The sequence below is a fragment of the Furipterus horrens genome, unplaced genomic scaffold (assembly GCF_987537825.1).
Source record: "Furipterus horrens unplaced genomic scaffold, mFurHor1.1.pri manual_scaffold_8, whole genome shotgun sequence".
Classification (NCBI taxonomy): domain Eukaryota; kingdom Metazoa; phylum Chordata; class Mammalia; order Chiroptera; family Furipteridae; genus Furipterus; species Furipterus horrens.
In genome coordinates this window covers 14,598,046-14,625,821 of record NW_028327178.1, presented here as the reverse complement: position 1 = coordinate 14,625,821, position 27,776 = coordinate 14,598,046, and the positions used below count along the sequence as shown (strand labels likewise).

The window sequence follows — 27,776 nt, the reverse complement described above, 5'->3', positions numbered from 1 at the left end:
TTTTTTGAAAGAATACGTGTTGATGTAATGTATGGAAAACAAGCCTCCAGTGAGCAATTTATCATAAGCTACAATAACTATGGCCTTTATGAAACACTGAGACAAGTTCAAAATTAAAACAAAACAAGTGATTACAATTTTCATCCTGCCCAGAAAAGCCCAAGAACTAATATTTAGGTAAGTACTCATTTGTTCATTTAACCATTGAGTAAGTAAATATTAACTGAATGTCAGATTAGAGGATATAAGGATTAATTATATATCATACCATTCTGGTGATTACACTTCAGAAGGTGAAATTAGAGTATGGCATAAGTAAATTCTGGGTAAAATATAAGTACCCTAGAAAAATATAGATATTGTCCAAGTTTAAGTATAAAAAGAGGGAACATGGCATAAAATTCTTGAAAATACTAAGAGCATTTCTTCTTCATTAAATTCATCAATTCATCAGGAACACAGATAGGTATTACTCATTTACAGATTATTATGTATTAAGCATTTATTTAAAACTACTTCTATTCCTATTGTGGGGCAGAAAGGTTTAATTATTTTTTATGATTTATCCAAGGCATCTGGATAGTGGCTGACATAGACCAGCCATTCAGTGAATGGTTGTCTTCCAGTTACTCACATGATAGAATATTCACTCTTTGATGTAGTAAATATTCATTATAAATGCTATAAAGGAAACTGTATATGTTCTTCTTTCTGAGGAGTGGGACAATCAAAATGCAGGCAAGAGAAACAAAATCCCTAGAAAGTCCACAAAGAAAAATAAACTGTTCCTTTGTTAATAGAAAGGACTCACTGAATGCCATTAGGTAACCTACATCTGTGGACACATGGGTTTAATTACATGCAGCTAAAAAAAAAAAAAAAAAAAAAGGTTGTATTTCTTCTTTTCACCCTTTAAGAGATAATAAAGATTTCATTAAAAGGATTAAGCAACGCAAGTGACCATTAGAATGACTCGTTTTATCCTAAACCATGCAAATCCTGGAATGCACAATATCTTAATCCTTTAAAACCACTCTAGGAAACCTCCTGTGTATTTTTATTGGTTTTTCTGGGAAGATTATCACCAGAAAGCTGCAATTAAATGTCAGTATTTGGTATCATGGCAGGTACTCTCTTGCCTAACAGTTTTGGAGGCTCCCTAGATGGATAACTGGCCCATCAAGCGAGCAAAAATAAACACATGCAATTATTTTTCATCTCTCCAGGAATATTCATATTCTAAAGTGCCACTTGGATCAGCCTACCTATTTATCATTATGACCTGTGAGAAAGGCACGTTCCAGAGTGCCATCGTTTCTCCTACGTGCCTCCGGAGTAACCGTCTCCCCTTCTTTTATTTCTTTTAGTGCCAAGTGCTCCACCTCAAAATGTCTCTCTCGAAGTGGTCAATTCAAGGGTAAGTTGTTGAAATGTTCACTGTTTTGTTACTTGCACACATGTAATTTTTGCTCACCCATCCCCACTCTGTGGGATGAATGGCATCTCCCACCATGAAGACATGTCCTCCACATGAAGAAATGTCCCAGAATAGCACAGTGGGTGGCATTGCTCCCTCATCTTCATCCACCACTCTTGGAATAATTACAGGAAGAATGCGTTTACTTTTCCACTTGACTTTATAAATGTTATAATTACTAAAGTCTGTTCCATCAGGAAAATAAGATCTCTACGTACAGATACCTCCCAATATAGGACATAATATACTGGAAGGAGCAATTGACTATGGGAATGAATAAAACAATTGAGAGAGAGGGATAAAGAAAGACTTTGTTTGCTGACAGATTACTGAGATTGAATGTTTCATTGTCATCCCTTATGAATATAGACATGGAAGGCCATTCTTGAGGTCCAATAAGGTTATATTTATGAAGCAATGTTACCCAGTGGTTAATGTTTCCTGGCCTGGAAAGTTTATATACTTTTCAGAAGGCTAGTTACACCTAAAGAAAGGAACTTAATGCCAGAAATCAGTTTTCTAGAAACCTCTCCTTATTTCAAAAATCAGCCCAAACCCTGTAGTAAGGAGAAGCCAATGAGGACTGGTCTGGCGTGGTTCTGTCATGACCTGTTGTTGGCACTTATGGAAACATTCACATCCCTGGGCCAAGTGGGAAATCAGCCTAACTAGTCTCTAAGCTCTGGAGAGAGCATGCTTGTGTCTCTTAAAATCTACTCCAACTCAGGGTGAAAGTCTTTTTCTGAAAGGTGAATAAGGCATAACTGAATAACCCTGGATGCTGACTGTATTTGAATATGGATTTATTATTTTCCTGAAGATGGTATTTCTGGACTGCAAAATTGACTTTTTCATCTGATTTTATATATACATACTTCTATAGTACATACTCTCCTATAATACTTCTATAATACATTCTCTTCTATAATATGCAATGCTTGCAGCAACCAAATACAAACACTCCTGCGCCTCTCCTCTTGTAGTTCTCTCTGAACATTAAACTGCTAGAAAATTTAACTTGTTCATTAGCTTGTCAGAATGAATGCAGTTGGCCGAGGTGCTAGAAAGCCTCTTTATCTTTCTTCCTCCCTATGTTATCTTATTTCACAGCTTTTTAGGAATTATAAATTATTTTTCTTGGATTGTTACCAAAAGGAAAGAAACTGAATAATCAAACAACCAAAACGCTGTTTTACCATTTCCATCATGTTGATGGAGAGAGAGACAACATCAAATTCTATTTTGATAATCTTTTTTGTTTGAAAGAAAAGTCCTCAAATATATTCATGTTTACCCCTGACTAATACCATTTCAAGGAACAAAATTTATTTTAAAACAAGCATTGTAGTCAAATAATTACTGTATTCTTTTGGACAAATGGAATTATGACTTATGTTATTTTTTTCTTGGGATTTTTATTTAATATAGAAGGAGCAGAGTCACATTTTTAAATGTTATTCTATATTATATCTGCAATTATATAACATAATTATTATTTTATTGATAAGCAAGGAGGAAATTTGATGGTGCTAATATTTTTGCACACATATGGCTAGGATTTCTGTATATGGAACTGGGACGTCGCATGTATAGGTCCTTGTTAGTGTTATGGCTACCTATATGCCAGTTGGACCAAGAAATCATGATCAAGGGTATTAAAACAGAGGGCACCTTACACACTTAGATAAAAGAACCAAGGAAAATTTTGTTATTCTTGTTCTTGAAAACAAATATATTACCTTATAAAAATGTAATCACACACAAAAACTAGATTCCTTTTCTTCAGGGTGTATGTGAATGCAAATTTTGTTCAGAAGGACCGACTGGAACTAGAGATACTAGTTTTAGGTAATAAGTAAGTCATGATACAATGGTTATTTTTCATACTAACATTTTATTTACAAGAAATAATATTTTTATAAGAAAATAATACTTTACAGCATAAACTTTAAAATGTGACTGTTTTATTAGGAAAACGTTTTGTAAGGATAGTTTGCTTAAGATTTACTTTTAAATTTAATTAGGATTTAAAGAAATACTATATCAATTAGTTGACTAAAATGTAATGCACAGACTAACATAATGCAAAGAGTTTATTAACTTGGCACTTGAGTATTTTCCTGTGTTCCAACACAAAAACTCTGGGAATAAGATCATTTAGTGTATCTGAGATTCAATATTCTTGGGCTCTTTTACTGCTTCTTTGATATTTTGTAAAGTCACTGTGTCTCAGTTTTATTTACTCACTCAACACTTACTCTATGCTTATCAAACATCTATATATGCATATATATGTACTGTATATACCACATATGTACACACAATTATATATATGTATACATATAATGCTTAGTACTATATATCTACTGCATCTATACATCTCTAATCTATATCTGTATCTACATATGTATAATGCTAAAGACATAAACTGTCATTGTCTCTCTGCAGTTCACAGTTTAGTAGAAAGACATGTGAGAGAAAATTTACTTTTTATCTAATCACACTTAACCTATTTCAACTCTTTGAAGTTGACATTATATCCTCATTGATGAAATGAGTTAGAGATCATCTCTGAAACCTCTCACGGCTTCAAACATCTGTAACTGTATTTCCACTTATTAGATTCTCAATCATTTTATCTTTACAGAATTAGAGAAAATGACACAAGTATATTAGCTAAAATACACTGAACTTAACTGACAAATTCATATATTTGTCAACTGAGTATTATAGGGTGATTGTAAAGAATGAAATATTAAGCCCACATTTAAAAACACACACACACACGAAAATATCACTGGGCATGGATTGTTGGGTTTAGATTTTTTTAAATGCAGAATATCGGCTTCCTCTCCTGCACACCTCTCTATTGTTGAAATCTTTATCCTTGAACACCAGATGCATCTCTGTGGATGTCATTGTGTTGCATTTCTGAAAGCTGGTACCCAGTTAGTTATTCACAATTCAAAACTGCGTGCGATGCCTTCTCTGCCACAGTAGAAAATGTGACTTGTTTCTTCCTGAATCTTACAGCAGCTGACTCCTCTGTGGGTCAGCGTAATTTGGCGTGCTTAAATAAATTAAAAATTAGGTTAGTGATCATACAATTTCTTTTACCCAGAAACCATCCAAAGGGAGAATTAAAACAGTAACTTCCAACTCCAGAAAACAAACTGATCATTTTGGCCCCAGATGTTTTAACATCTTTTGAGAGGTGGTGTGACAGCATGTGTTTAGACTGAGATTTCTGTCTCCCATCCTTGGGCTAGTGCTAACTCTCTGTTCAACGGAAGTGATAGCCAGGTGAATAGCTGAGGGAGTAATTTGCATTTGATCCCCATCTGTGACACCCACTTGTTAGGTACTGTGAAATTGAGGAGATGGGGAACAACTGGAAGAATGGAAAACAAAGAACCAATGTGACTTATGACATTAATTTGAAGTTCCGCTGCAGTTCCCTGTCTGAAATCGGGGTTGTCTTCTCTTGGCTGTGCAGAGGGCACTTGAGTTCACATTGCTCCCTGCGGCACCACAACCCTGAAAACCTCCGCTTACACAGGTGTTCTGGAACTACCTCTGCAGGCTCACCACTTTCCTGTAGATGGGATCCCTCTGTTCTATGTTATACAGAGGCACGGACCTCAGAGAGCTCATGAAAAAAAATGTATAAGTTTGTTTCTTTTGGAATCCTCCTAAATCCTTCATGAAATATGCTTTGGGACTGAGTTTTGGGGAGCCAGAGCTCTTGAGTCCTCCCCGCACAAATATCGTGGGTCTCTGACATGGACGTAGTGCAGAGAAAGAAGACGCATATGGGGGCCCTTAGAGACTGATTTCCATTTAACAACTTAGAAAATGGTGTTTGCTTGCTGATGGACAATTTAAGTACAATAATGTTTATATCCACAAATACTGGTGTTTGTCCTCAATCATAATACACAGAGATTTCTGTTTGAACACAGTGCCTGGTGCAGTTATCCATCAATTCCATTCAAGGAGATGTAGATCTCTTGTGTTTGTTTTATTGATCCCTTTATTGATTGATTACACAACTGTTCTTTGAGCACAGCTAATGTCCAGGGAAGTACAACTGAAACAGTTTGGGGAAGGGTGTGAGGGTAGGAGCATAATTATAAGGAAGGCAACATTTTCCTGATAGCTCTTACAGCACAGTCTGTTTGTGTCTAGAATTTGTAGAATAGACTGAATATAAAGTTTTATATTATATTAAGATCAGACTACATATAATAATTCATGAAACTCCCTCAAAAATAAAACTGCATGTGGTCTGCAATTACGATAGAACTATATATACATATATGCTATTCTACTGACATTTTTAACAAATTGCCAACTATTTTACTGTGGTAATATACAAAATTTGCCGTTTTAACCATTTTTTAAATGTACAGTTCAACAATATGAGTATATTCACATTGTTTTGTGACAATCACCACCATCCATCTCCAGAACTCTTATTTTTTACAATGAACTAATATCTTTGTCTTTTTTGCCTAGCTGTTTAGTTTTTATTTTTTAACTGCATTTTTCCATTGCCATTTATCCCCCTTATATCCCGCCCCCTCCACAATCTCCACACTCTTGTCCATGCCCATGAGTCCTTTTTCCTTTATGATCAGTTCCTCCACCCCCTAACCTCTCTGCACCCATAGCTGTTATCCTGCTCTCTATCAATAAATCTGTCTCTAGTTTGTTAGTTTGTTTATTAGAGTCCACATATGAGTGGAATTATATGGTATTTGGCTTCGTCTGACTGATTTCACTCAGCATAATGTTCTCCAGGTCCATCCATGCTGTCACGAAGGGCAACATTTCTTTTCTGTTTAGTCTATATCCATCAGCTATTAACACCCCTGTCCTTCTCTTCCTCCTGACCTTGGCGACCGCACCATTCTGTTTTCTGTACCTGGACTTACTTTATAAAAGAGTGAGGAAACCAATTCATGAAAAAAAAAATTGATTGTCTCTTCACTTTATCTTACTAGAGAAATGAAACACTTTTAAAGTTTTAGGTCTTCACTCCCACAGGGAAAAGAAGGATATGATGAATCACAGTGCTCAAGAATATAGGCAGATGCTTTAATTGGTCACGAAGAAACACCTCACTTCCCATTATTAATGGTACTTTCTGAATACTTCTGTCCCAAGATCCCACATTTATGATTTTAAAAAATCTACTGATAAAGCCAACTGTCAAAGTTAATAACAAGAAACCAGAACTATATGCATGGAATCATCCCCAGATAACTCTGAAAACCTAATTTAAGCCATTAGCCGCAGTTTCAGATTCTGTCACAATTTAAACTAGAGCTCTTCACCGAAAGGAATCTTTTGATTGTTTTGAAGTTCCAATAAGTCAACAATTTCCACCATTTTTCAACAAAAACACAATGAATGGATAAGAATATAAACAATGAATGGAAAAGATATTAGGATTGTAAAAAGAAAGTTGGATAACCAATTTTTAAATAATGTAAATGCATCATGCCAATTTTTTTTTTTTTTTAATTTTGGTTTTTCAATTACAGTTGTTCCCTTTTCCCCTAATTTCTCTCCCCCACCCAACCCACCCCTTCTCCCGCAATCATATCCCTCCCCATTGTCCATGTCCATGAGTCTTTCATGCAGGCTCTTTAATTAAACCCTTCCCTTACTTATCCCCCTTCTCTCCCTCTCCCCTCCCCCCTATTGACTGCTATTCTGCTCTTTGTCCTATTTAGTTCCTTTGTTTGTGTTGTTCTTTAGTTTCCTGTATTAGGTGATATCATATGGTATTTTTCTTTCTTTGCCTGGCTTATTTCACTAAGCATAATTCTCTCTAGTTCCATCCATGTTGTTGCAAAAGGCAGGAGTTCCTTCTTTCTTTCTGCTACATAGTATTCCATTGTGTAAATGTACCACAGTTTTTTGATCCACTCATCTACAGATGGGCACTTATGTTGTTTCCAGCACTTAGCTTTTGTAAACAGTGCTGCAATGAACATAGGGGTGCATAAGTTCTTTTGAATTGGTGTTTCAAGATTCTTCGGGTATAATCCTAGTAGTGGAGTCGCTGGTTCAAAAGGCAGTTCCATTTTTAATCTTTTGAGGTAATTCCATACTGTTCTCCATAGTGGCTGCACCAGTCTGCATTCCCACCAACAGTGCAGTAGGGTTCCCGTTTCTCCACATCCTCGCCAGCACTTCTTGTTTGTTGATTTGTTGATGATGGCCATTCTGACTGGTGTAAGATGGTATCTCATTGTGGTTTTTATTTGCATCTCCCTGATGGCTAATGATGTTGAGCATTTTTTCATGTGTCTATGGACCTTTTAAATGCACTCTATAAATAAGTCAAATAAGAGAATACTCAGGAAATTCAAAATATATCCTTGTATCACACTCTCACTCATTTTTTTCTTTCTTTTTAAAGCTGTTCTTCCTAAAGTCTACCCCAGAGACTACTCATGGTCTTTCCCAAGCAATGAAGTTGCTATGTTATAAAAAGTTGTGAGAAATAGAAAGTCCCATATTAAACATACCAAAGGCTGTGAGAAGCATTTGATTTAACTCTGCTTCACCCAAATTATTTCTTTCTAAAAACACCTTTTACACTAAATGCTATACCTGAAACTTTTTCGAACTTGCCTGAGGGGCATCATATATTTCCAACAAGAGCACAGTGCTCTGTAAGTTCAGCAACCTCCCCTTCCCAAAAATGTATACTTCCACCTAAATTAATTTAAAGCAAATTGCATTAAGTTTTAAAAAGAGAGAGAGGGAAGAAACATTAAATTTTTGGAAAGCTAGACATGAATATAGAAACAGTCTTTCAAGTGCCTATGTGCCTAATTATAGAATAAGGACCTGAGAGGTGCCTAGGACATTGATTACAGGATCTGAATACGTCGGGGACACAATTAACTCTCCATGACAATAGGAACTTTTTATAATGAAAATAGGATTAGAAAAACACTTTCTAGTTGGTTCTCATCTTCATATTTCAAATACTTAAATACATCATTTTTTTGCTCTTTTGTGTTTTGAGGTTATTGTATTTTGCCCTTTGAAAATTTATTATAGTCACAGCCCTTTAGTATATCTGTGCAAAAAATTCTGACACAGACTAAACTATGTGATAGAAGACCATTCTCTTTTGAGTTCTAGTCACACTTTAATATCACCTTGTAATTCGTACTTCATCACACCATTTTTAATGGTCCCATTTCTGGTTAGCTCCAAAGGCAAAGCTCACTTTAGCCTTTCCATGAAGTTTAATGAGATTTCCCTCAAGTCATACATTTTTGAAAAGTAAGAGGTTTAATAATGGGCTTAAATTAAATGAACCCAGCCCTAGTTATAAGGTCTCCAATTTTAAGATTTTAATTTATTTCGTGGAAGTTTCTCTTATAGTTGGAATGATTGATTAGTTAGAAGACATGAGCAGGTTCAGTTCTGCCACTAAATAAAAGCAGTTGCTAACCATGCAATTTGATTTTAGAGAAGATGAAACATTTGCCTATATGCAAAAAAATGTAATTCACTAATGTAGCTTAAAATATTGCTTACATTTAAAACCAACTGTTAAAATACAAATACTTCAGTCCTGACCCACGTGGCTCAGTTGATTGGGGGTTATCCCACAAGGTGAAAGGTTCCGGTCAGGGCACAGGCCTGGGTTGCAGGTTGGGTCTCTGGTCAGGGCGCCTACAAGAGGCAACCGATCAATGTTTCTCTCTCACATCAATGTTTCTCTCCCTCTCATTCTCCTTCCCTTCCCCTCCTCTAAAAATGAGTAAATCAAATCTTGGAAAAAATACAAATGCTTAATCTGAAATATTTAGGACATTAGCATGAGTTACTATAATTAACATTTTTGAGTTTTAAGGAGCATACATTAATAATAATAATGGCAATAACCAACTTTTTTATCAGGTATATCGTGTCTGGCAAAGTGAGAAACAATCAAATGAGTACTTCATTTAATTCTTATAACAATCTTATAAGTATTATTTATTAAACTAATTACTGGAATACTAACTTTGAGCTGGCTTATTGCTAAAAAAGCTACATGACAGTAGTCAAATGCCCTTCCTTCCAAGAACTTACATTCAAGAACAGACCGATAAGCAAACAGAGAAATGAACAAATAATACAATAGAAGGGTAAGGTCTCTGAAGAAAATTTAACACAGTAATGTGCTAGAGAAGAACCTAGTTTAAATCAGATTGTCAGGGAAAGGCCTTTTAAGGAGATGACACTTGAGCTGGGACAAATATATGAAAAAGGGCCAGCTTTGTGTACACTCAGGGTAAATCACTTCAAATAATGCTAACTAATAGTGCAAAAGCCTTGAGGAGGGAACTGTGTGTGCATGATGGTGAACCTGAAATAGCAGCAATATGAATGGATCACAGATGGCAGGGTCAGGTTCTGATCATGTGCGGCTTTACAAGACACGCTAAAATTTGGGATTTCATTTTGTAGATGATGCATGGGGTTTGTTTATTTGTTTGTTTTTTTGAGGGAGTAATCTCAGCTTTTTAAAAGATCAAACTGCTGTGAGGGAAATTATTGGGGACGGGCAGAGGGGAAGCAAGGAGACCAATGAAGAGACAGCTGAGTCCTCTGTATAAGATTATTTTAGCTGGAACTAGCAGTCAGAGCAGATGAATTAAAAAGTGGGGAAATCATGGTATGTGTTGGACCTAGAGCCAATAAGATAGGCTCATATGTTGGCTATGAAGGACAAGGAGAAGAGAAGACTCAAGCATAGATACTGAATTTTTGGCTGCAAAAAAACCTGAGTGGACTACAGAGTTGTTATGAGATGAGGATGAGTGGAGAAAAAATGGTTTAAAGAGAACAATAAATCATTTGGGGAGATATTTTGAACTGAAAAAAACAACTAGACATTCAATTAGGAATTCCGGTCATGTAGACAACGTGGTTTATGCGTCTAGAGGACTGGTCACTGGTCCTTCGGGGGATAGAAATTTAGGAGTGACTGTCATGTCAATGACACCCCGGGAGAGACTGTAATTAGAAATAAAATGGCTGAATCTTGGGACACTGCACACTTAGAAGACGCGAGAATGGTGGGCAAAAACAAAGAGGGGTGGTGTCACAGAAGCCAAGTGGGGAGAGGTTTCTAAAAGGTGGGTGCTGCTCACTATGTCATATTGATGAAGGATTTAGTAAAAGGATGGCTACTAAGTGATCTCTGAGAGGAGACAGGGAAATGGAGAGCTCGGGGGCTGCCTAACGGAACTGTAGATGCTGTGTTCCTTTTCTGAAAAGTTTTGCTCTAAAATAGAGTAAAGAAATGGATAGCAACTTTATGAGGTGGTGCGCTTGAGGGAGGTTTTATTGTTTATTTTATTTTGTTACTTTTATTGTTTCCTTTTTTGAACATAAGAGGGACTATAACTTTTGGAAATAATACAGTACCCAGGGGAACATCGAGATGCAGAAAAGAGAGTGGAAATGGCGGGACTGCAGTACTTTAAATAGGCAGGAAGGCAGCATTCAGAGGAGAGGAGAGGGTACATCGGTCTTATAAGATGCACAAAGGGAGTGGATGTGGATGCAGTTATGCCAGTCAGTTTGGAGCTGGGACGGTGAGAAGTATTGAGAAATGGTCATAACTAGAGAGTAAAGTCTGAGAGGATTTGAAGATAGGGAAAGGGTGAGAAGTAGTTCAGACTGTAGAAAAGAAAACATAATATATGTGACATTATGATTGCTGGACAGTATGGACCAATCACTCGAGATTTATTGTCTTGAACCTAGTGTAAAATTAGGTAACACAATTGTTTTTGTTTTTCTCCTTGTAATTGGTTGTTTGGTTGCCAGGCTAAGGTAAGCAGATGGTTGGGTTTTATTCAGTTTAGTGTTTGCCAGGGGAGCAGGGGTGGGGTGAGTTAAGAGATTTTTCAAGGGAGTTATTAAAGAGAAGACTCATGGAATCTAAACAGTGTAAGGAAGAAAAGGAGGGCGGGAGGGAGGTTGATAGATATGAAAATATGATAAGGTTAGTAGATTGTATAAATTATCCCCATTTTACCAAAAAAGAATACTGAGGCTTAGAGAGGCTGGGAGATGTGCCCTGATGCCACAGGGAGGGAGGGGCAGCACTCGGATCAGGACGGAAGAAAGGCTTGTTGGTCATTTGGCCACATGGCTACCTATATACAGGGCCATATGAGGGAAGGGATACAAAGGAGAATTCAAAATAAGCTTTGCTGCTTAAAAGTGGTTTACATTCTCAATGGGGTTAGTTTCCAGGAAAAAAGTCAGGCCTAAGCCAGAAGCTAAGAGATGGGTTCATCCATCCAGTAGACATCAGAACTGTGTGTGGAAAGCATAGATGGGTGTAATTCCTGAGAAGGGGAATTAAGGAGGAGATTCAAAAAGATCCATTGCCTGCCTTCCCAGTTTTTCCTGCAGTGAACGTATGTGTGAAAGTCTGTCTCTCAAGACTACGCCTTTCCCCCGCCAAGAACCTAAAATCACATCAGATGAAATATAGTTTGTTAAGTGAGCAGAAATGACAGATCAGCAAACTGTATGAAACAATCTTAAAGAGTTCTGGCCATTTCCCAACAAATTTCTGGTTTTCCTCAATTCCAAGTGCTAGTATGTATTTGTTATTAAATGTTTGAAGGGAAAAATTGACGTCACAGAGAAGAGCTTCACTTCAGTCCTCAAGTTTTGTTGGCAATAAAATAAAACCTCTAATTGTTTAGAAGCTGTGCTATGGAACCATTAGGGAATGTTATGTTAGAGTCAGAGAAAATTCAAGTCAGAGAACGGGGCATATACATTTTATAGCAAACATTGTTAATTTAAATAATAAATGAAACTAAACCAAGTGGGCTTAAATTAGATAAGTATAGAGCAAATGTTTCCAGGTAATAATATTGCAACTATCTAAATAATAGTAGTATTTTAAGGTATAGCTGCATTAGCAACCAAACTAAGTCTTATGTATCTTTCCCTGAACTTGTTTTAGTTTAATCTTATTAAAAAGTCCACTACCATTAGACAATCGGAATGTCTATATTCTCAATAACACTCAACACTGAAATCTCTTTTATTTATTATGTTGCTCTTTCACACAGAAAATGATGGCCTCCATTATTTTTCCAAAGCTATTTGAAACATTGCTGAGTACACTGGAAATCTCTCTTAGTGAAATTGATGGTATCTAAGACCATCATCTTCATATTTCTGGAACATTTTGTAAAAAGTACTTTGTATTTTTAATACAAATGGATTTTTCAAATACACCAAGAAGCACATAACAGGTTAAAAAGTATTGAAGAACAATTTAATATTTTCAGAAAATTAACTTAAGGTCATGTTACATATCTAATTTTAATGGAACTCAGAGAGATTACTTGTGTTTTCTATAAATCACTTTGTTTTAAGGTAAACAATAAGAATTTTTTTTTGTAGTAACTCAAGTTTCCCCTACCTAAACATGTCTCGTCTTTCAGAGAAATCTATTTGACAGACCATTTTGTGTTTTAGCTGAGAGGCAGTAGTTATTAACCAGATAGTTGTCTATTTTAGTTTTACACAGATAAATTTAAAGAGAAACACACAAAAGGGATTTGTATGCGAAGAAATGCCTCATACTGACTTTAAATAAAATTCATCATTTTAAAATATAAAGCCGACTGGAGCTTTGTATTTTTTATGCATAGAAGAATCTGAATGTCACTAAGAATATATGTCTATGTCCCTGGCTATAATATCAACATATATTTCTCAAGAGATGTCTATATTTTAATATTTCTGAGTTGAGTCTTCTTCTTTGGACTTCAAAGGTATAAAAATAGATATTTGTGTCTCATTTAGATACTAACGTACATAATGCTTTTGAAGACATCAGACGTAATGGCTCTTAGAGGAAACATTGTCAATTTTAAAAAAATACCCAAATGCTCTCTTAATTTGAAAGTTTCATCAGAAAAAAAAAGGCAATGAAGAATTTCAAGATGATTTCTATTGTAATCTTGGCTCAGTTCTTTCATGTGTTTATTCATTTGTTTGTTTAATTATAAATATTCATTGAGTATACACCATGTGACAGACACGAGCTAAACACTTCAGCTCCACCAGTTTAATGAGAAGCCTCCTGGGTGGTTTCTCAGTCAGGAAACCTCAACACCTCCATCCACGAGTGACAGCAATGAATGAGAAATTCTGACAAATGACAACACCTTAGATGAAATAGGGTTTCTGCTCTTACAGAAGAAATTAACTTTTCTACCTTTGATAAAGGGAACAGATGCTTGCCTATAGTTGGAGGTGGTTGGGGCATTTTCTGATTATATGTGGCTCAATATACTCAAAGATGTTCTGAGTTAATAGGCACCAGGCCCAGGGAGCTGAGCCTCTGCTACAGGCAGGACTGAATGGGCTCCTTGTCCTGCTGTCCTACAGCTGAATGAAGCTGACGTGGCTGAATCAGCACTCGGGCTACCAGCTCCAGCTTGAAGAAAAGAGAAGCTGAAGGCCCGGATTTGAAGTTCTCAGACTTTAAGGAGAACAAAAACCACTTAAGCCAGGTGCTTGTTTAAAATGCAGAATCCTTTCCCCCAACCTTCTATCACACACAATTCTGATTCAGTAGGTCTCCTGTCCAGGAAACATTGCTTTTAAATCATATCTTTAATTGTGTAGATGAGGATGATCTACAGATCCCACTATAAAAAAGTCTATTAGAGCAATGGCTTTCAAGTATTATTAATACCAAGCCCTGGCTGCTGTGGCTCAGTGGATTGAGCATCGGCCTGTGAGCCAAGTGTCGCTGGTTCGATTCCCAGTCAGGGCACATGACTAGGTTGTACGTCAGGTCCCCAGTTGGGGGTGCAAATGAGAGGCAACCACACACTGATGTTTCTCTTCCTCTCTTCTTTCCCTTCTCTCTAAAAATAAAACAAACAAACAAATAAATAAATAAATAATTTAAAAAATATTATTAATACCATAAACTCCATTTAAATAATCAATTTAATATGGCATCTTGGTATATAGCATACAAAGGCAAAGATACGCAAAGGAAAGAAGCTGTCGTAGGTCTGTTTGGGATGCAGGCTGAGGCTTGCTGGAGCCTGCTTACACTGGCTAGCAAGAGTGGGTCTTCATATTTTAAGGAAATTTTTGTGAGCTCATTGTTAAATATAATCATTACTAAAAATTAAATTATATAAATTTACAGTTAAATAAATTGTATTTTACAATGGTATATTTTAAACCCGTTGCTTCCTTATAATTGTATTGCATTTCCTTATTATCTGTGCCTTGAGGTTATTTTCCTCTAATCTGCCTGGTGGAAATGCTGTACAATGGGGTGTATATCCTCCCAACTCTTCATGGAGATGTCCCACTGCAGTTTGAAATCACCTAGGTTAGGTGTATTATTTACACTACAAAACTCAGCAAATGCTACACAGCAAGGCTTTTTTTCTACTAGAGAGCTAGTTTTTAAACATTTTAGTGTACCACTAGACAGGATGAGCTCCTGGGAGTGCCAGTCACTTAGCCCCTTCTTCAAATCCCTCAGTGGACTCTGAGGCCCTTCAGGAAAACAAAACATAGTTCAACAAAGAAAAGAAAAGCTGACCTAATTATATTATGCCTATGAAGACGCAGAGGTAAAAAATCAGGAAGAAAGAATCAGAGAAAGGTCATGTCCTTTAATGTAAAAACGCACAGTTTTAAAAATTATTTTACTTTTCTTTTTTTTTTTTTTAGTGTATTGATTTTAGAGAAAGAGAGGACGGGAGAGAGAGGAACATCAATTTGTTCCTCCACTTATTTACGCATCCATTGGTTGATTCTCATATGTACTCTGACCAGGGAATTGAACTCACAACCTTGATGCATCGGCACACCTCTCTAACAAACTGAGCTGCGCAGCCCATGACAACACATCATTTTACAAATCTGGTCATGGGACTAGGACTATTCATAATACTAGGGAAAAGAGCACTGGGGTAAAGCCAAGGACTTATTCTGCTATTGGCTTATCTTCCTCTTCTCAGTCTCCTTTACATCGTAATGATTAGTAAGGTGGGAGACGAGATTTTATATAAAGCATTGTTTAATCCAGAAAGTTGTCCATCCATCTTTTGTGGTTATGATCAATGATAAACACGTCTGTATCTTATTTGAAATGCAAGTGACCATCTTGCCTAATAATAGCACATTTGGTATTTACTTCAGCAAATATACTGACAGAATTGTTTTTCACTATCTGTAACCTACAGTTTTTAACACTAACATGTAATCGATATGCCCCCAAAGTGGAAGAATTAAACAGTGCTTTTAATAAGATCTTCTTAATGAATATATATCATTTCAGCCTTTAAAAATAAAATGATCAGAAGTTTTTGGTGATATAGAAAACAGTGTTTTTTCCCCCTGAAGGGACGGTAATATCTATTTTACACAATAATGTATAGTCTTGTACCTGTCATTTGATCATTTACTCATTAATTTTTTGATGAGTTTATTCAACAAAGTATTATTATGCACCCATTGTTTACCAATTAAATACTGGCATCCCTTAAGAGGCCTTATCACTAAATAACCTGAAGTTTAGATCATTGAGGTAAACCATCTGTATTGCAGTTCAGGGTAAGCTAAATAGCCCAATGTGCACTTTTTTTTTCTTATTTTGAATTATATATAAAGGATGCTAATGCTTTCCTTAAAAATCTTCACTTAAAGGTTAGAAAATACTTTAAAATTCTGTATATGGATATTCAGTTTAGAATACCAGATGAAAGTTTGTTTTGGGCAATCATTTGCATGATCTCTCTATTAACTGACAGTAAATACTTTGATTCGTAGAAACACCTGTACATGCGATATCATGTGGTTTGAGGTTTGGTTTCCCTAAGGTGTATGTAGATATGTAGACTTGTCTATTATGTTCCTGAATAAATGCGTGTGCCTTCTTCTGAGAGTATTTTCTGGAATCATTGCTTTGATCTTAGAGTTAATTTCTTTCTCCATACTGAGAAGGACATAGATGTCAGGAACTTTAATATGGCATACAACTTGGCACAGTGGCACACACAGGAGTCAGATATTATCAGTAAGAAAATATACTCATTCTATGACATGTGGGTCTTGTGAGGAACTGACACAAATGGGAAGTGATGCTCTTTTGCCAAAGGGAGAAATGTCTGTCATGCTATCATATGCTATTTTGTTCAAACTAAGTATGTAAACACTTTTATTATAATCTATTCTTGGGAAATATACCTCTATATATGCCCTTGGCTCTTTGGATGAGAAGTCATAAATGACTACAAAGTGCATAATGTAATTCCTGTCATGATAAGTACATGGTAAAAGAAAATTGTCCCTGGTTTAGCTATCAATAACTATACCTGTGAAATGAACTATAAATGGACAGTGTCTTTCCCTAATGCTAGTAATTGACTATTATTTGCCTGACTTTGCAGAGAATTTTGACTAATGATAGAACTGGTTTGAAGAGGCTGTTTTCTATAATGAACTTGAGCCTTATTTCAATTCTGAATTTTGTATTTGATGGAGAGTTTTCAGAGCCCAGCAAATAACACTTATGCATTAATTAGGTTCAAACTTGGAAATGTGTGAATCTTACAAAAACTCTATTTACTCTTCAACATGTTAGACAGATCTTTTAGTATTAACAATTTTAGTTCATTCAATTTTCACTATAGTTTCTTTTATCACACATACACAACAAAAAAGCAGAATCACCAAGAATTTATCTTGAATCTATAATTTTAATTTTGTTTATTGAAAAAATAAATGCTGATGGGCTCTCAAAAGCCTACTTTTCTGATCATCCATTTGATATATTTCAGTTCTCTTTATAACACCCTCTTCTAGCTCATGCCTGAACTATTCTGCTGACAGGAAACATTTTTTCTCTCTGAGCAGCCATTTTTGACATATGTAGGTCTCACTTTCAGAAATTTATATTCTAAGTGAATTTCTCTATCTCCCTATAAGTTCCACTCATCTGTCATAATTATTTCCTCTGAAATTCTAAAGAACAAATTGAGTGAGTCTAGTGACTTTCTTTGATGGCACAACTCTAAATATTTGAAGATGTCTGTCAAGACTCTCTTTTCTCCACCAATTTTTCTCCAAGCTAAATATCCTGAGTTTCTACAAATATTCCTCATCTGATTGTCAGCTTCTGGTTTGACACGCCATCTTCCTCTGCATAGTTTATACAGATGCCATGTGATTATTAAACATCCCTGTAGGGTACTTTTCTCCTCCTAAATACAACATTATTATTCACTTAATCCACAATCAATATGATGTCGTGAGTGGTCACATTATCTTGTGGATTCATTATAGAGCTGGTTCTCTACTAAAACCCTTGAGTATTTCATGAATGATGCCCACAATCTGGGTCTCTTTCACTCTACTTGTGCTAACCTCTGCACAATTCATATGCAGGCGAGACCTTTTTATCTTTATCACATTTTGTCTCAGATTAAATCCATTATGACAACCTCTCAAGGTCCCTAGGAATATTCATGCATTTACCCAACTTCAGTAGATACAGATTGGGGGTAAGTGTCACACAATGTGCAAGACGCTAATTCTGTGACCCAATAATTTGATGCATCACTAAACTTCAGTTGGCTTCGTCATTCCCCACAATCTTCTCTTCCACATTTATTCATCTGTTGTACCCAGACCATACCTGAGCTGTGTTTTCTTTCCCTTGAAAGGACTTTCATTCAAAACCTTAAAGTCTGAAACCATCCTGAGTGATGTTCTCTCTTCCTTCGGATCTTTACTGTCTTCACTTTCAATAAACTGATTAACCTCATAAGCATGCTCGGCTTGATCCCTTCATGCCTCTCTCCCGTTTATCATTTTCCTCTTTTTCTCACTTTATTTTCAAACTGGACCTTGTGGATGTCCATGTGACTCACCTTACTGAGCACCTTCAAGATTATTTTTTATTTTGTTTTGCTTTGCTTTAAAAGTAGTCTCATTTATCCCTTATCACACCTGTGAACTTCTTGCCCCTTTCTAAAGTCAAGCTAATGAGCATTATGGGAGAAAATCCTGCAATGGTTGAAATGCCTAGAGTTGAAGGACCCTAAGCGAGCCACTAACCTTTTCTTCATGTTGACATTATTCAGTTCTTTTCATATAGCCATTGTATCAGTTATTAATCTAATATTCTTTTAGGTATTTCTTTTAGGTATTTCTGTATTTCTCTGTCATGCACAAAAAGGATTCAGATATATATCCTGCTTTGCACCGAAATCCACACCTCTGTCCATATTTTAAAAGTGTGTTGGTATGTAGAGATTAACTCCACTGACCTGGTTCTTTTTCATCCATTCAAAAATTATATCAGGAAACAATTTTTCTTTACATTTACAAATATTTGAAGCTGATTTATTTAGATAATTATTATAGGTTTCATTTCCTGTAGTTTCAGGGTCAATATATTTATTACATTGTCATGCAAAGCCACAACAAAAGGAGTTGATTAATAAGGAAAATAGTTCTTCTGCTTGACTTCCTGATTGTCCTGCTGAACTGTATGTGATTTTACTTAAAACTCTCCTGAATTATTTTTGGTCCAGTATTTATAACTTTATGACTGGTATAAATACTCTTTTATAGGGGTCAACACAAAAGCTAGATACAGAAATGAAGTAAATATTTTTTCCTATTCTTTTTAGTCTCAAACTGTATTGACCAGTGAGGTTTTTTCTTGTTTTGTTTTTTTTCATTTGTTTCTTCTTCATGGCCCCAAAAGTAGCACAAAGCTTGTTCAGATGTATTACACCAATTGTAAGTATATCCTGCAGAAAACCATCATTCTCTTAAATAGTGACTTCAATGATAAAATAATTTAGGCCCTCTTTTTTAAAACTATGTAAAATATAGCCATGTCTAAATCTCTCAGCAATTTAGTAACATCTGAAACCTAAACTCTGGCTCTCTACCTAAATTAGTCTATATTCTGTTCTATACTAAAAAAAAAGTACAAAGATTCACCCACAAACTCTCAATAAGGTAATAGTGCTTTTTAATACCTATATCTCTTGAAAAAAATAATAATTTGACTCATGATTGGTTTAAAGCTGAAGCTTTTGATAATCATATGGTTTGTTCCTCTCTCCCTCTCCTCTCCCTTATAAATATATTCATTTTATTACTTATGCCAGACAAATATGTGTGACAGAGGGAGAGTCACATATTTTTGTTTGACAAACCTTATAAGTATGAGGAAGGATACCCTCTAGATGGCCAATTTCCATTCTTTTCATTTTAATGTTAATGATGTTATTTAAAGTTATTGAATGCACAGCATCAGATGACATTATTTCAAGTGACTTCATGACACATAGGGTACATTGTGTAAGGAATAGCAATGTAGACTTTCTCAGGTAATTTTCCCTTTAAAATACAAAGGAAGAAATGCAATTACTGTTTATTATTTAGTTACCTAATGCCTGCCCATCCTGTCTCCTTTAATTTGGCCCAGTAACTTGCAATTAAAAGAATCATTATCCCTGCTGGATGTGGGCACAGAGTCACATTATTTCCATGAAAGCCCGTCTGCTGTCTCACTTTAATGAAAATTTAAACCTCTTAGAATGGCATGTGGTACCTAGAATTACTTTTCTTTTGTCTGAATAGAGTTACAAGGAGAAAGAATTATAGAAATACGTCTCTATTCCTTTACATAGGTTCATGTCTTTCAAACATCCATTTCCTTATTTTTTGAAAGGACTGATAAGAAAGGTATGAAAGTATTCATACAATACCATAAGACCATAAGTTAGTAGAGCAGAAACAACCAAACAAATAAACAAACAAAAAGAAGACCTGGGCTTTCCTTCCTCCCCTTTTCAGCTCAGAATTATTTTGCCTTTTAAAAAAATTGTGTGGAAAAATATATAATAAAAATTTAACATTATAACCATTTTTAAGTGTACAACTCATTGGCATTAAGTACATTTACATTGTTGTGTAATCATAATTACTATCTCCAGAAATTTTTCATCATTCCAAACTAAATCTCTATACTCATTAAATAACAACTCCCCATTCCCTTCTCCCCTGTGGATCTGGTAACCACTATTCTTTCTGTCTCTATCATTTTGCCTATTCTAGGTACCTAATGCAAGTGGAGTCACACAATATTTGTCCTTTTGTGTCTGCCTTATCTCACTTAGCATAATGTTTTTGAGAATCATCTATATTGTTGTGTGTTACAGTAGTATGTTCTTTTTTAATGCTAAGTATAATTTTATTGTATAGATACACTAAACATGTGTTTCCATTCTCCTGTTGGTAGATATTGGGTTATTTCCAGTTTGAATTAATTTTTATGTGTCGATCGGGGAAGAAGCCAAGTTTCTTTTTATTGTTGTTCACATAAATATCCAGTTTTGCCAGTATCATTGTTAAAAGACTTACCTTTCCTCATTGTAATAGTTTGTGTGTTTTTTGAAAAGCAATTGACATAAATATTTGTGTCTATTTCTGGACCCTATTCTGTTCCACTGATTTATTTGTTTATCATTATACTAATACCATGTTGTCTTACTGTACATTTATAATTAGTCTTGGAATTAGGTAGTAGAAGGTCTCTAATGTTGTTCTTTAAGATAGAACATTACCATTATATTCCTTTTTAAACCATTATTATCCACAAAGAACATAAAATCTTAGGAAAATGTTCTAGATTCCAGTCAAATCTAGATCAATATCCTTTATAATTAAGCAAATAAGGCCAATAAAAGAGCTTTCTGCCCAAAATATGCATACATGGGTGACTGAGATAAAGCAAGAAGAGGGCTAATGTTTTCTGGAGTGCCTTTTATGACAAGGCATTCTGAAAAGTTCCTTTTGGATCTTGTCATATTTAAATGTAATTATTAGAACAAGGTTTAAGAGATAGTTCTTATTATCTCTATTAGTAGATGAATAAAGTGAAGGTCAGAGAACTCATTTCTTCAAAAGATTCAGCTGGATTTCCTTTCATTCTTGATGATCATGGCCAATGAGTAGTCATTCTGAGTGATCATGTGGAGTTCCTGCATTAGGTCTCACCACTAGATTTCTGGCTAGAGACAGGTATGCCTATAATTTCTAGCCAGTTGTCACACCGAATACACACATAATCCAGAGAGTGGTTTTTTTGGAGGGGGTGACTAAAGATGTTGATTTAGGCTTGATCCCTTGATACATCCACACATATAAAAATATATAATCTAAAGTCAGGGAAATAATGATCAGGTTATTGTCACCTCCCGTTCTCCCCTTTGGCACAGCCTTCCGAGTGGCCCCCTTCCTGGCTGCTCCCTTCAGAGTCATGGAGTGTGCAGGTAGCAGTCACTTTTTGGCAGCTTCTGCCTGAGCTGCCAAATCTACTGCTTTCTGAGCTGAAAAGAATGTGGCTTGCTCCTTGTAGAAAGCTGCCAGCTCTTCTGGACTGAGGTCCTTTACCACACAAATGCCCAGAGACAGGGTAGAACCAATGGTGGAGTGGACAGCAGAGGACAAGGTTACGTCCTGCAGGGCCAAGGCATCATCCTGAACTTTAACATGAGTAATCTCGTACACGTGCTTCAAGGTCACCAGGACTGCCACCTCCTTCCCTGTCTGCTGGGCCCCTTTCTCAATACCAGCAGCTGCCTTCAAGAAGTAGGAAAGAGTGGATTGAACAACCTTGATTTCAAACCTTCTGCTGGGCTTCCCAAAGATCTTGGTAGGCAAAGTGATGCCTTCTTTGATCTCCTGAAATCCTTATAGAACTGGTTGATGGAAATGCCTCTCTGACCCAGAACGGTGACTGGGGTAGGGGGGGTTGGTTGGCCAGACATGGCTTATTCTGCCCGCATGATGGAGATTTCTCATGGGGCTGAGTGGCTCGGCTTAGCTTCAACATGGTGCAGGGTTCATGGCCTTATTTCACCTCAGGTCAACAGCAAAAGAGACTGAGCTGGGCCCCCCATCTTGGGTCCAGAGAGTAGTTTTAATAATTCTATAACAATTTAGTGGAACTTCCATAAAAAATATACCCAAGAGTTCTTTATTTGAAAGTGAGTGGTTGCCAGAAAACTCAATTCTCATACCTATTGTTTTCCAAAATCATTATTGACTATAAAAACTCAAACAGAAATAACATTTTTTCTGCTAAAAAAAAAAGTGACAAACTGAGCTGACAGCATTAAAGACTAATAGTTGCAAAATTACACATTAGTCACATAATCAATTTAAATACTCAACTGGATGATCATTATCTTGCCACCACTGAGGAAGAAGACTTAGCAATTGGATTAAACCTTTAAATATATCACTTACTAAGAAAACCTCAGAAGGCAACATGTCTAAAACCTGTAAATCAATTACTTTCTAAAAGCCTCACGGAGCCCTATGCTTGACCTTTGTATGGAAAAACTTGGAGATGTCAGTGGTGAAAAGTAATTGTGTTTCCTATATTCTTTGAATTTATCTAGTAAATATTGCAGATGATTTTCTTCATGACGTCTACTTTTACTTATGATATAGAGAAATGCACCATATATAGGGCAGTTTTATTTGATTTTTACCCTTCTAATGAATCCTCTTATTTATAATTAGGGGATGTATTATGCTGGGTTCTAGGTGTTCTAGGTGAATCTAGGTAATCATGGCTTCTACCATTATGCAGTGTAATGCCTTCTGAGATAAATGTTACAGTTATGTACTATGTTTGTATTACATAAGATTAATACTGTTTTGGAGATGCCTTTATCAGTATAGTAACCAGTGAAATAATAAGCTTATGATTATGCACCTGAATCCTTTCAAAAACTTTAGACACAGAAGGAATTGAAATATTGCTATTTTCATTCAAGGAGACAATAATGATCTGTCCAAGTTCACACACATTGCAGGACACCTCTGTATTCCTTATGAGCCTTACAATTGTGGTAGACACTAAAATTGTGTCTCAGTATAAGAAGTATCAATACAATTAAGGAACTCATAGTCAAGAGGAAGAGTGAGACAGCAGCCAATCATGTAAAACTGAACTTGGAAAAAGTGGTGATAGAGGTTTACTAAGAGAGAGGAGAGCCTGACATACAGTGTGGGGGACATTTACCTACAGAAGGTGAACTCTGATAAGTTATACAGCTAATATTGGTTGAAAAGACCTTCACTGTCTACTATGTGCCCTGTGCATTCAATACACCTAATCTTATCTAACCCTCACAGAAATATGGCAAAAACCTATCACTGTTCTCCATTTTATAGTTACAGAAATGGGAAGAAAGGAAAGCCCAATAAAAAAACAAGATGAAATGACCCTTCAAAACTTCTCTCAGGTGTATAATTTTATGGTTCTTCAAACCCCAAATAGCCATGCATCAGTGCAGTTTTCTTTTTTGTTTTCAGTTATTAATGCACTCTGTTATGAGCTCTTTAGTGGTGGCTCATGTTGAAAGAAGCTGTAGACTAGAGATGACTGTTGTTTTGATAAATGAGTGACTTCACAAGCAAAGATAACAAAGATGGGGAAATATACCTACGGAAAGGCCCACGGTGGATTATTACATCGTTGGGCCCTATGATTGGAGTTTTTGACATGATTAACAAGAAAAAATGCTTCCAAATGGTGAACAAAAACTCATAGGTTTCCTGCCTTGAGTAGAGACATTCATTATGTTTTGAACACTAATATTCCACCCCAGGAATCAGAGAGTTATGATGACAGACCTCTTGTTTTTCTTGGTTTTATTGAAGGGGGATGTAAATGATAATATAATTTATAGAGTTTCTTTAAACTCAGCTATGCAAGGGTTGAAGTAATACTCTAATTTATGCCTTTTATCTTAGCATGTGAAAAGTATACATAAGCAAAATTGTAACATAACACATTTGAATAAAAACTAAGGCAAAGAAAGAAAGATTATGCTTGTAATTTTACTTTTGTTAACAAGAGAAGAGTGGATAAGAAAAGAAGAAAATATATTTAGACATCCACAACTGTAGTTCTAGAATCAGATAAACTCTCTCACTAGCGTATGATACCCAAGCATAAACAGTCAGGCCTCTACTGTTTTCCAGAAGAATGAATAATAGAATTTTAATTATTTTTATATGAGAAAAAAATTTCTGGGAAAGTTTTAAAAGGAAAGAGATATTAAATAAAATTACAGACAAATGCTAATATTTAAAAACTAAAAAATAACTAAAAAGCAACAGGGAGAAATACACAGAAAGTTTCCATCCTTGCGGTTTTTCACAATGAATATTTTCCTATTTCTGAAATGACCTGAGCCCACCCTGAGTAATATGAAATATCTGTTATAACAGCTGTGGGCTCAACAATTGTATCTGATTGCCACAGTTATAGTCAATTTTATAAATGAAAAGCAGAGAAATAAAAGCTACCAATCCTGATTCTATTGCTGAAAGGATCAGAAATAGAGCTATTCAATTGTATCTACATAGGACATTTGTAGAAAATCTTTTAAGCAACGCTCTTCAAGGGATAAAAGGCTTTGGTATCAAATAGACTCAGTGTTAAGTCCCTATTTTCACTTGTGTCACCTTTTTGTAGTCAATTAACCATATATCTATAAAATGAGACAATACTAGGTCCTCACTCTAATGAGATTGTTGTTGGAATGAAAATCATGCCTCTAAACGCACAGTATTGTAGACCCCCCTTTATCTGTGGGGTGTATGTTCCAGCATCCTGAATGGCTGCCTGAAAATGTGGCTAACACCCAACATTCACCTTTTCACTTCACGGAAGCAATGTACAGCTTCTCTTTGAATTGCCAGCCTCTACCATTGTTCTTTGGAGCTATTAAGCAGGAAAAAGAAGAGTTGTTAGAACACAAGCATTGCCGTACTGAGACAGTCTTTCTGATAACCAAGGCAGCTACTCAGTGACCAACAGGTGGGAGCGTGTGCCTGAGCAGATGCTGGACAAAGGAGTGATTCCTGTGCTGGGTGGGATGCGGCTGCAGCGTGAGATTTCATCACGCTACTCAGAGTAGTGTGCAATTTAAAGCGTATGAATGTTTACGTCTGAAATGATCCGTGTAATATTTTTTTGGACTGTGGTTGTCCACCGGTCCCTAAAAGATTAGAAAGTGAAACTGTGGATTGGGGAGAGGGCACTCACTGTACCTCACACAGGTTATTATTATTTCTATTATTAATATTTTCATGTTACTCCGGGGCTTTGTCTACACTCACAAGCCAATTTATCGAAGTCATTTTTTAAAGTTCATACTTAGTCAACTCATTTAAACATATTTGTAATAATGACAGGTATCTTCCCCATTACAGAGCCATGTTCTGTTGTGTACACATTGCTTAAGTGCATAGAAGAAATATCTTTAGGGCCATAGCCCATGCTTTTGATGCAGAAGAACCATTGTAAAGGTTTGGGGAGTCAGGAAGACCTTAGAAATATCACCTCTTTGGCTGCATTGATTTCTGAGCTTCTGAAAGGACCTGAGTTCCTACCTGTTATTTGGCCCTGAGACTATGACCTGGGGGAATTCCAGTAAGACAGGTTAGGGCTGTCCAGGGCAGACAGATGAGGAGGTGTGTTCAGACTAAACCTGGGGCTCAGAAAGGTTGCCTCATACCTTAAATGTTTGTATGTCAAGGGCTTGGCTGGAGAAAGCTGCACTGCGTGTCTAAGTAACCAATCAAGAAAAGAGACCAGAATGAAACTAACAGCAACTCCTTTAATCGCTTCTCTGCAATAATATAAATGATAGCCACCACAGAGAAAACTCTAATCCCCTGTTTCATTCTCGCCATTCTGACCCGTGGAGGGTCAGGGGGTCTAGGGGTGTTCATTGCCAAGGAAGCCATGAACAGAATGGCCACACAGTTTCATGGGTCTTGGGACCTGAGGTGGGGGAAGGGCTAGGAGAGAAATAGTAGAAGTCAGAGTAGAGAAAGTGTCTTCATGGTGCCTCCCTCAGGTCCCCAGAAGGAGGTCTGGGCAGTGATGGGAAAGGTCTGTTGGAAGAACAGAGAATTAAGGCGCCTGGGCTGTGAATGCTCATGTGCAGAACAGCTTGGCCATTGCCCGCTGTGGGGCTGAGACCTGGGCTGCAGCTTCCATCAGGGACCACAGTACCTTGGCTGGGACTATGCTGGATATGGGGGCTATGGGGAGGGCAGCGCCGGCCCAGAGCCTGCCAGGTCGAGCCTTTGTAATCACTTCTGGTTACACATAGAATTTTATTTTTTAATTATTTTTATTTTTTATTTTTTAATTACAGTTTACAATAAATATGATTCTGTATTGGTTCCATATGGGTAGACAATTATATACTTTACAGAGTGGTTGCTGTCATCATTCCCCTCCGCCCCTCCCCCCCTTAGTTTCAAGTACCCCCCTGGCACCATTCATTGTTATTACAGTATTAGTGACTGTATTCCCTATGCTGTGTTTTACATCTCTGTGACTATTCTATAGGTACCGACTTAGGCTTCTTAATCTCTTCACCTTTTCTACTCACCCCTCCATCCCTTTAGGGTTTTAGCCAGAAGCCAGACTCCTCAGTGGGAAGCAGGTGGAGATGGAGACCCCCAGGAACACTAAGAATAGGCCCTTCTTACAACTGGCACAGCCTTTTTGTTCTCCCAGTTGTCTTCACCTGCAGTAAAGCTCTTGAAACAGAGAAGGGGTTGTGGGTCTGTACTGAAGAAGAAGTGGAAGAAGAACTCCAGGAAGGTCGAGCCCCGACCATGGCTGGAAATAAGGAGGAAACAATGATAGTTGCAAATATCAGAGCAAGAGGAGGCTGTTAAACCTTTGATTCAGAGAGTAAAAGAGAGGCAATCAGGTGGTGTGGAGCCTTCACAAAGACCGCAGGTTCAATCATAATCGTATGTGTTTCTAGTGCGGAAGGCAGGAAGCTCCCATCCTGCTGTTGCTGTGAATTGTATTTTGGATTAAATAAATTGACATATATAATGCACTTTTTTCATTAGCTGAAACATAGTATTAGCTCAATCAATATCTCTTCCATTTGCATAGGAAAGTGCAAGAGGGTTGGATGTAACAATGACTTAATCAACAAATATATATTAGATGCTGAGTACTGATAGCTTTATTCATGATTAAAAACAAGCAAGGTAAAAAATTACCCTAAAACAAGGCTCTTGCCCATAGAGAATACATAGTCTTATTGAGGAGATAGAAAATAACGTTGAACTCCATCAAGGTAGTATTTAGAAACCAAGTGAACTCAAGAAAATAGTGTGA

General features: G+C 36.5%; 1 protein-coding gene and 1 pseudogene across 2 annotated transcripts in view; one reads left to right on the top strand and one right to left on the bottom strand.

The window, feature by feature from the left end:
- The window catches only part of DCC (DCC netrin 1 receptor), a 1,006,514-nt gene that overhangs the window by 749,678 nt on the left and 229,060 nt on the right, over window positions 1-27,776 (top strand). For both annotated transcript variants that reach the window (XM_090285089.1, XM_090285088.1), the window contains exon 12: window positions 1,368-1,417. In XM_090285089.1, coding sequence (XP_090141215.1) covers window positions 1,368-1,417 — 50 coding nt within the window. The remainder of the gene's footprint in view (window positions 1-1,367; window positions 1,418-27,776) is intronic.
- Window positions 21,878-27,776, bottom strand: part of LOC150002541 (large ribosomal subunit protein uL11m pseudogene) — a 36,318-nt pseudogene continuing 30,419 nt past the window's right edge.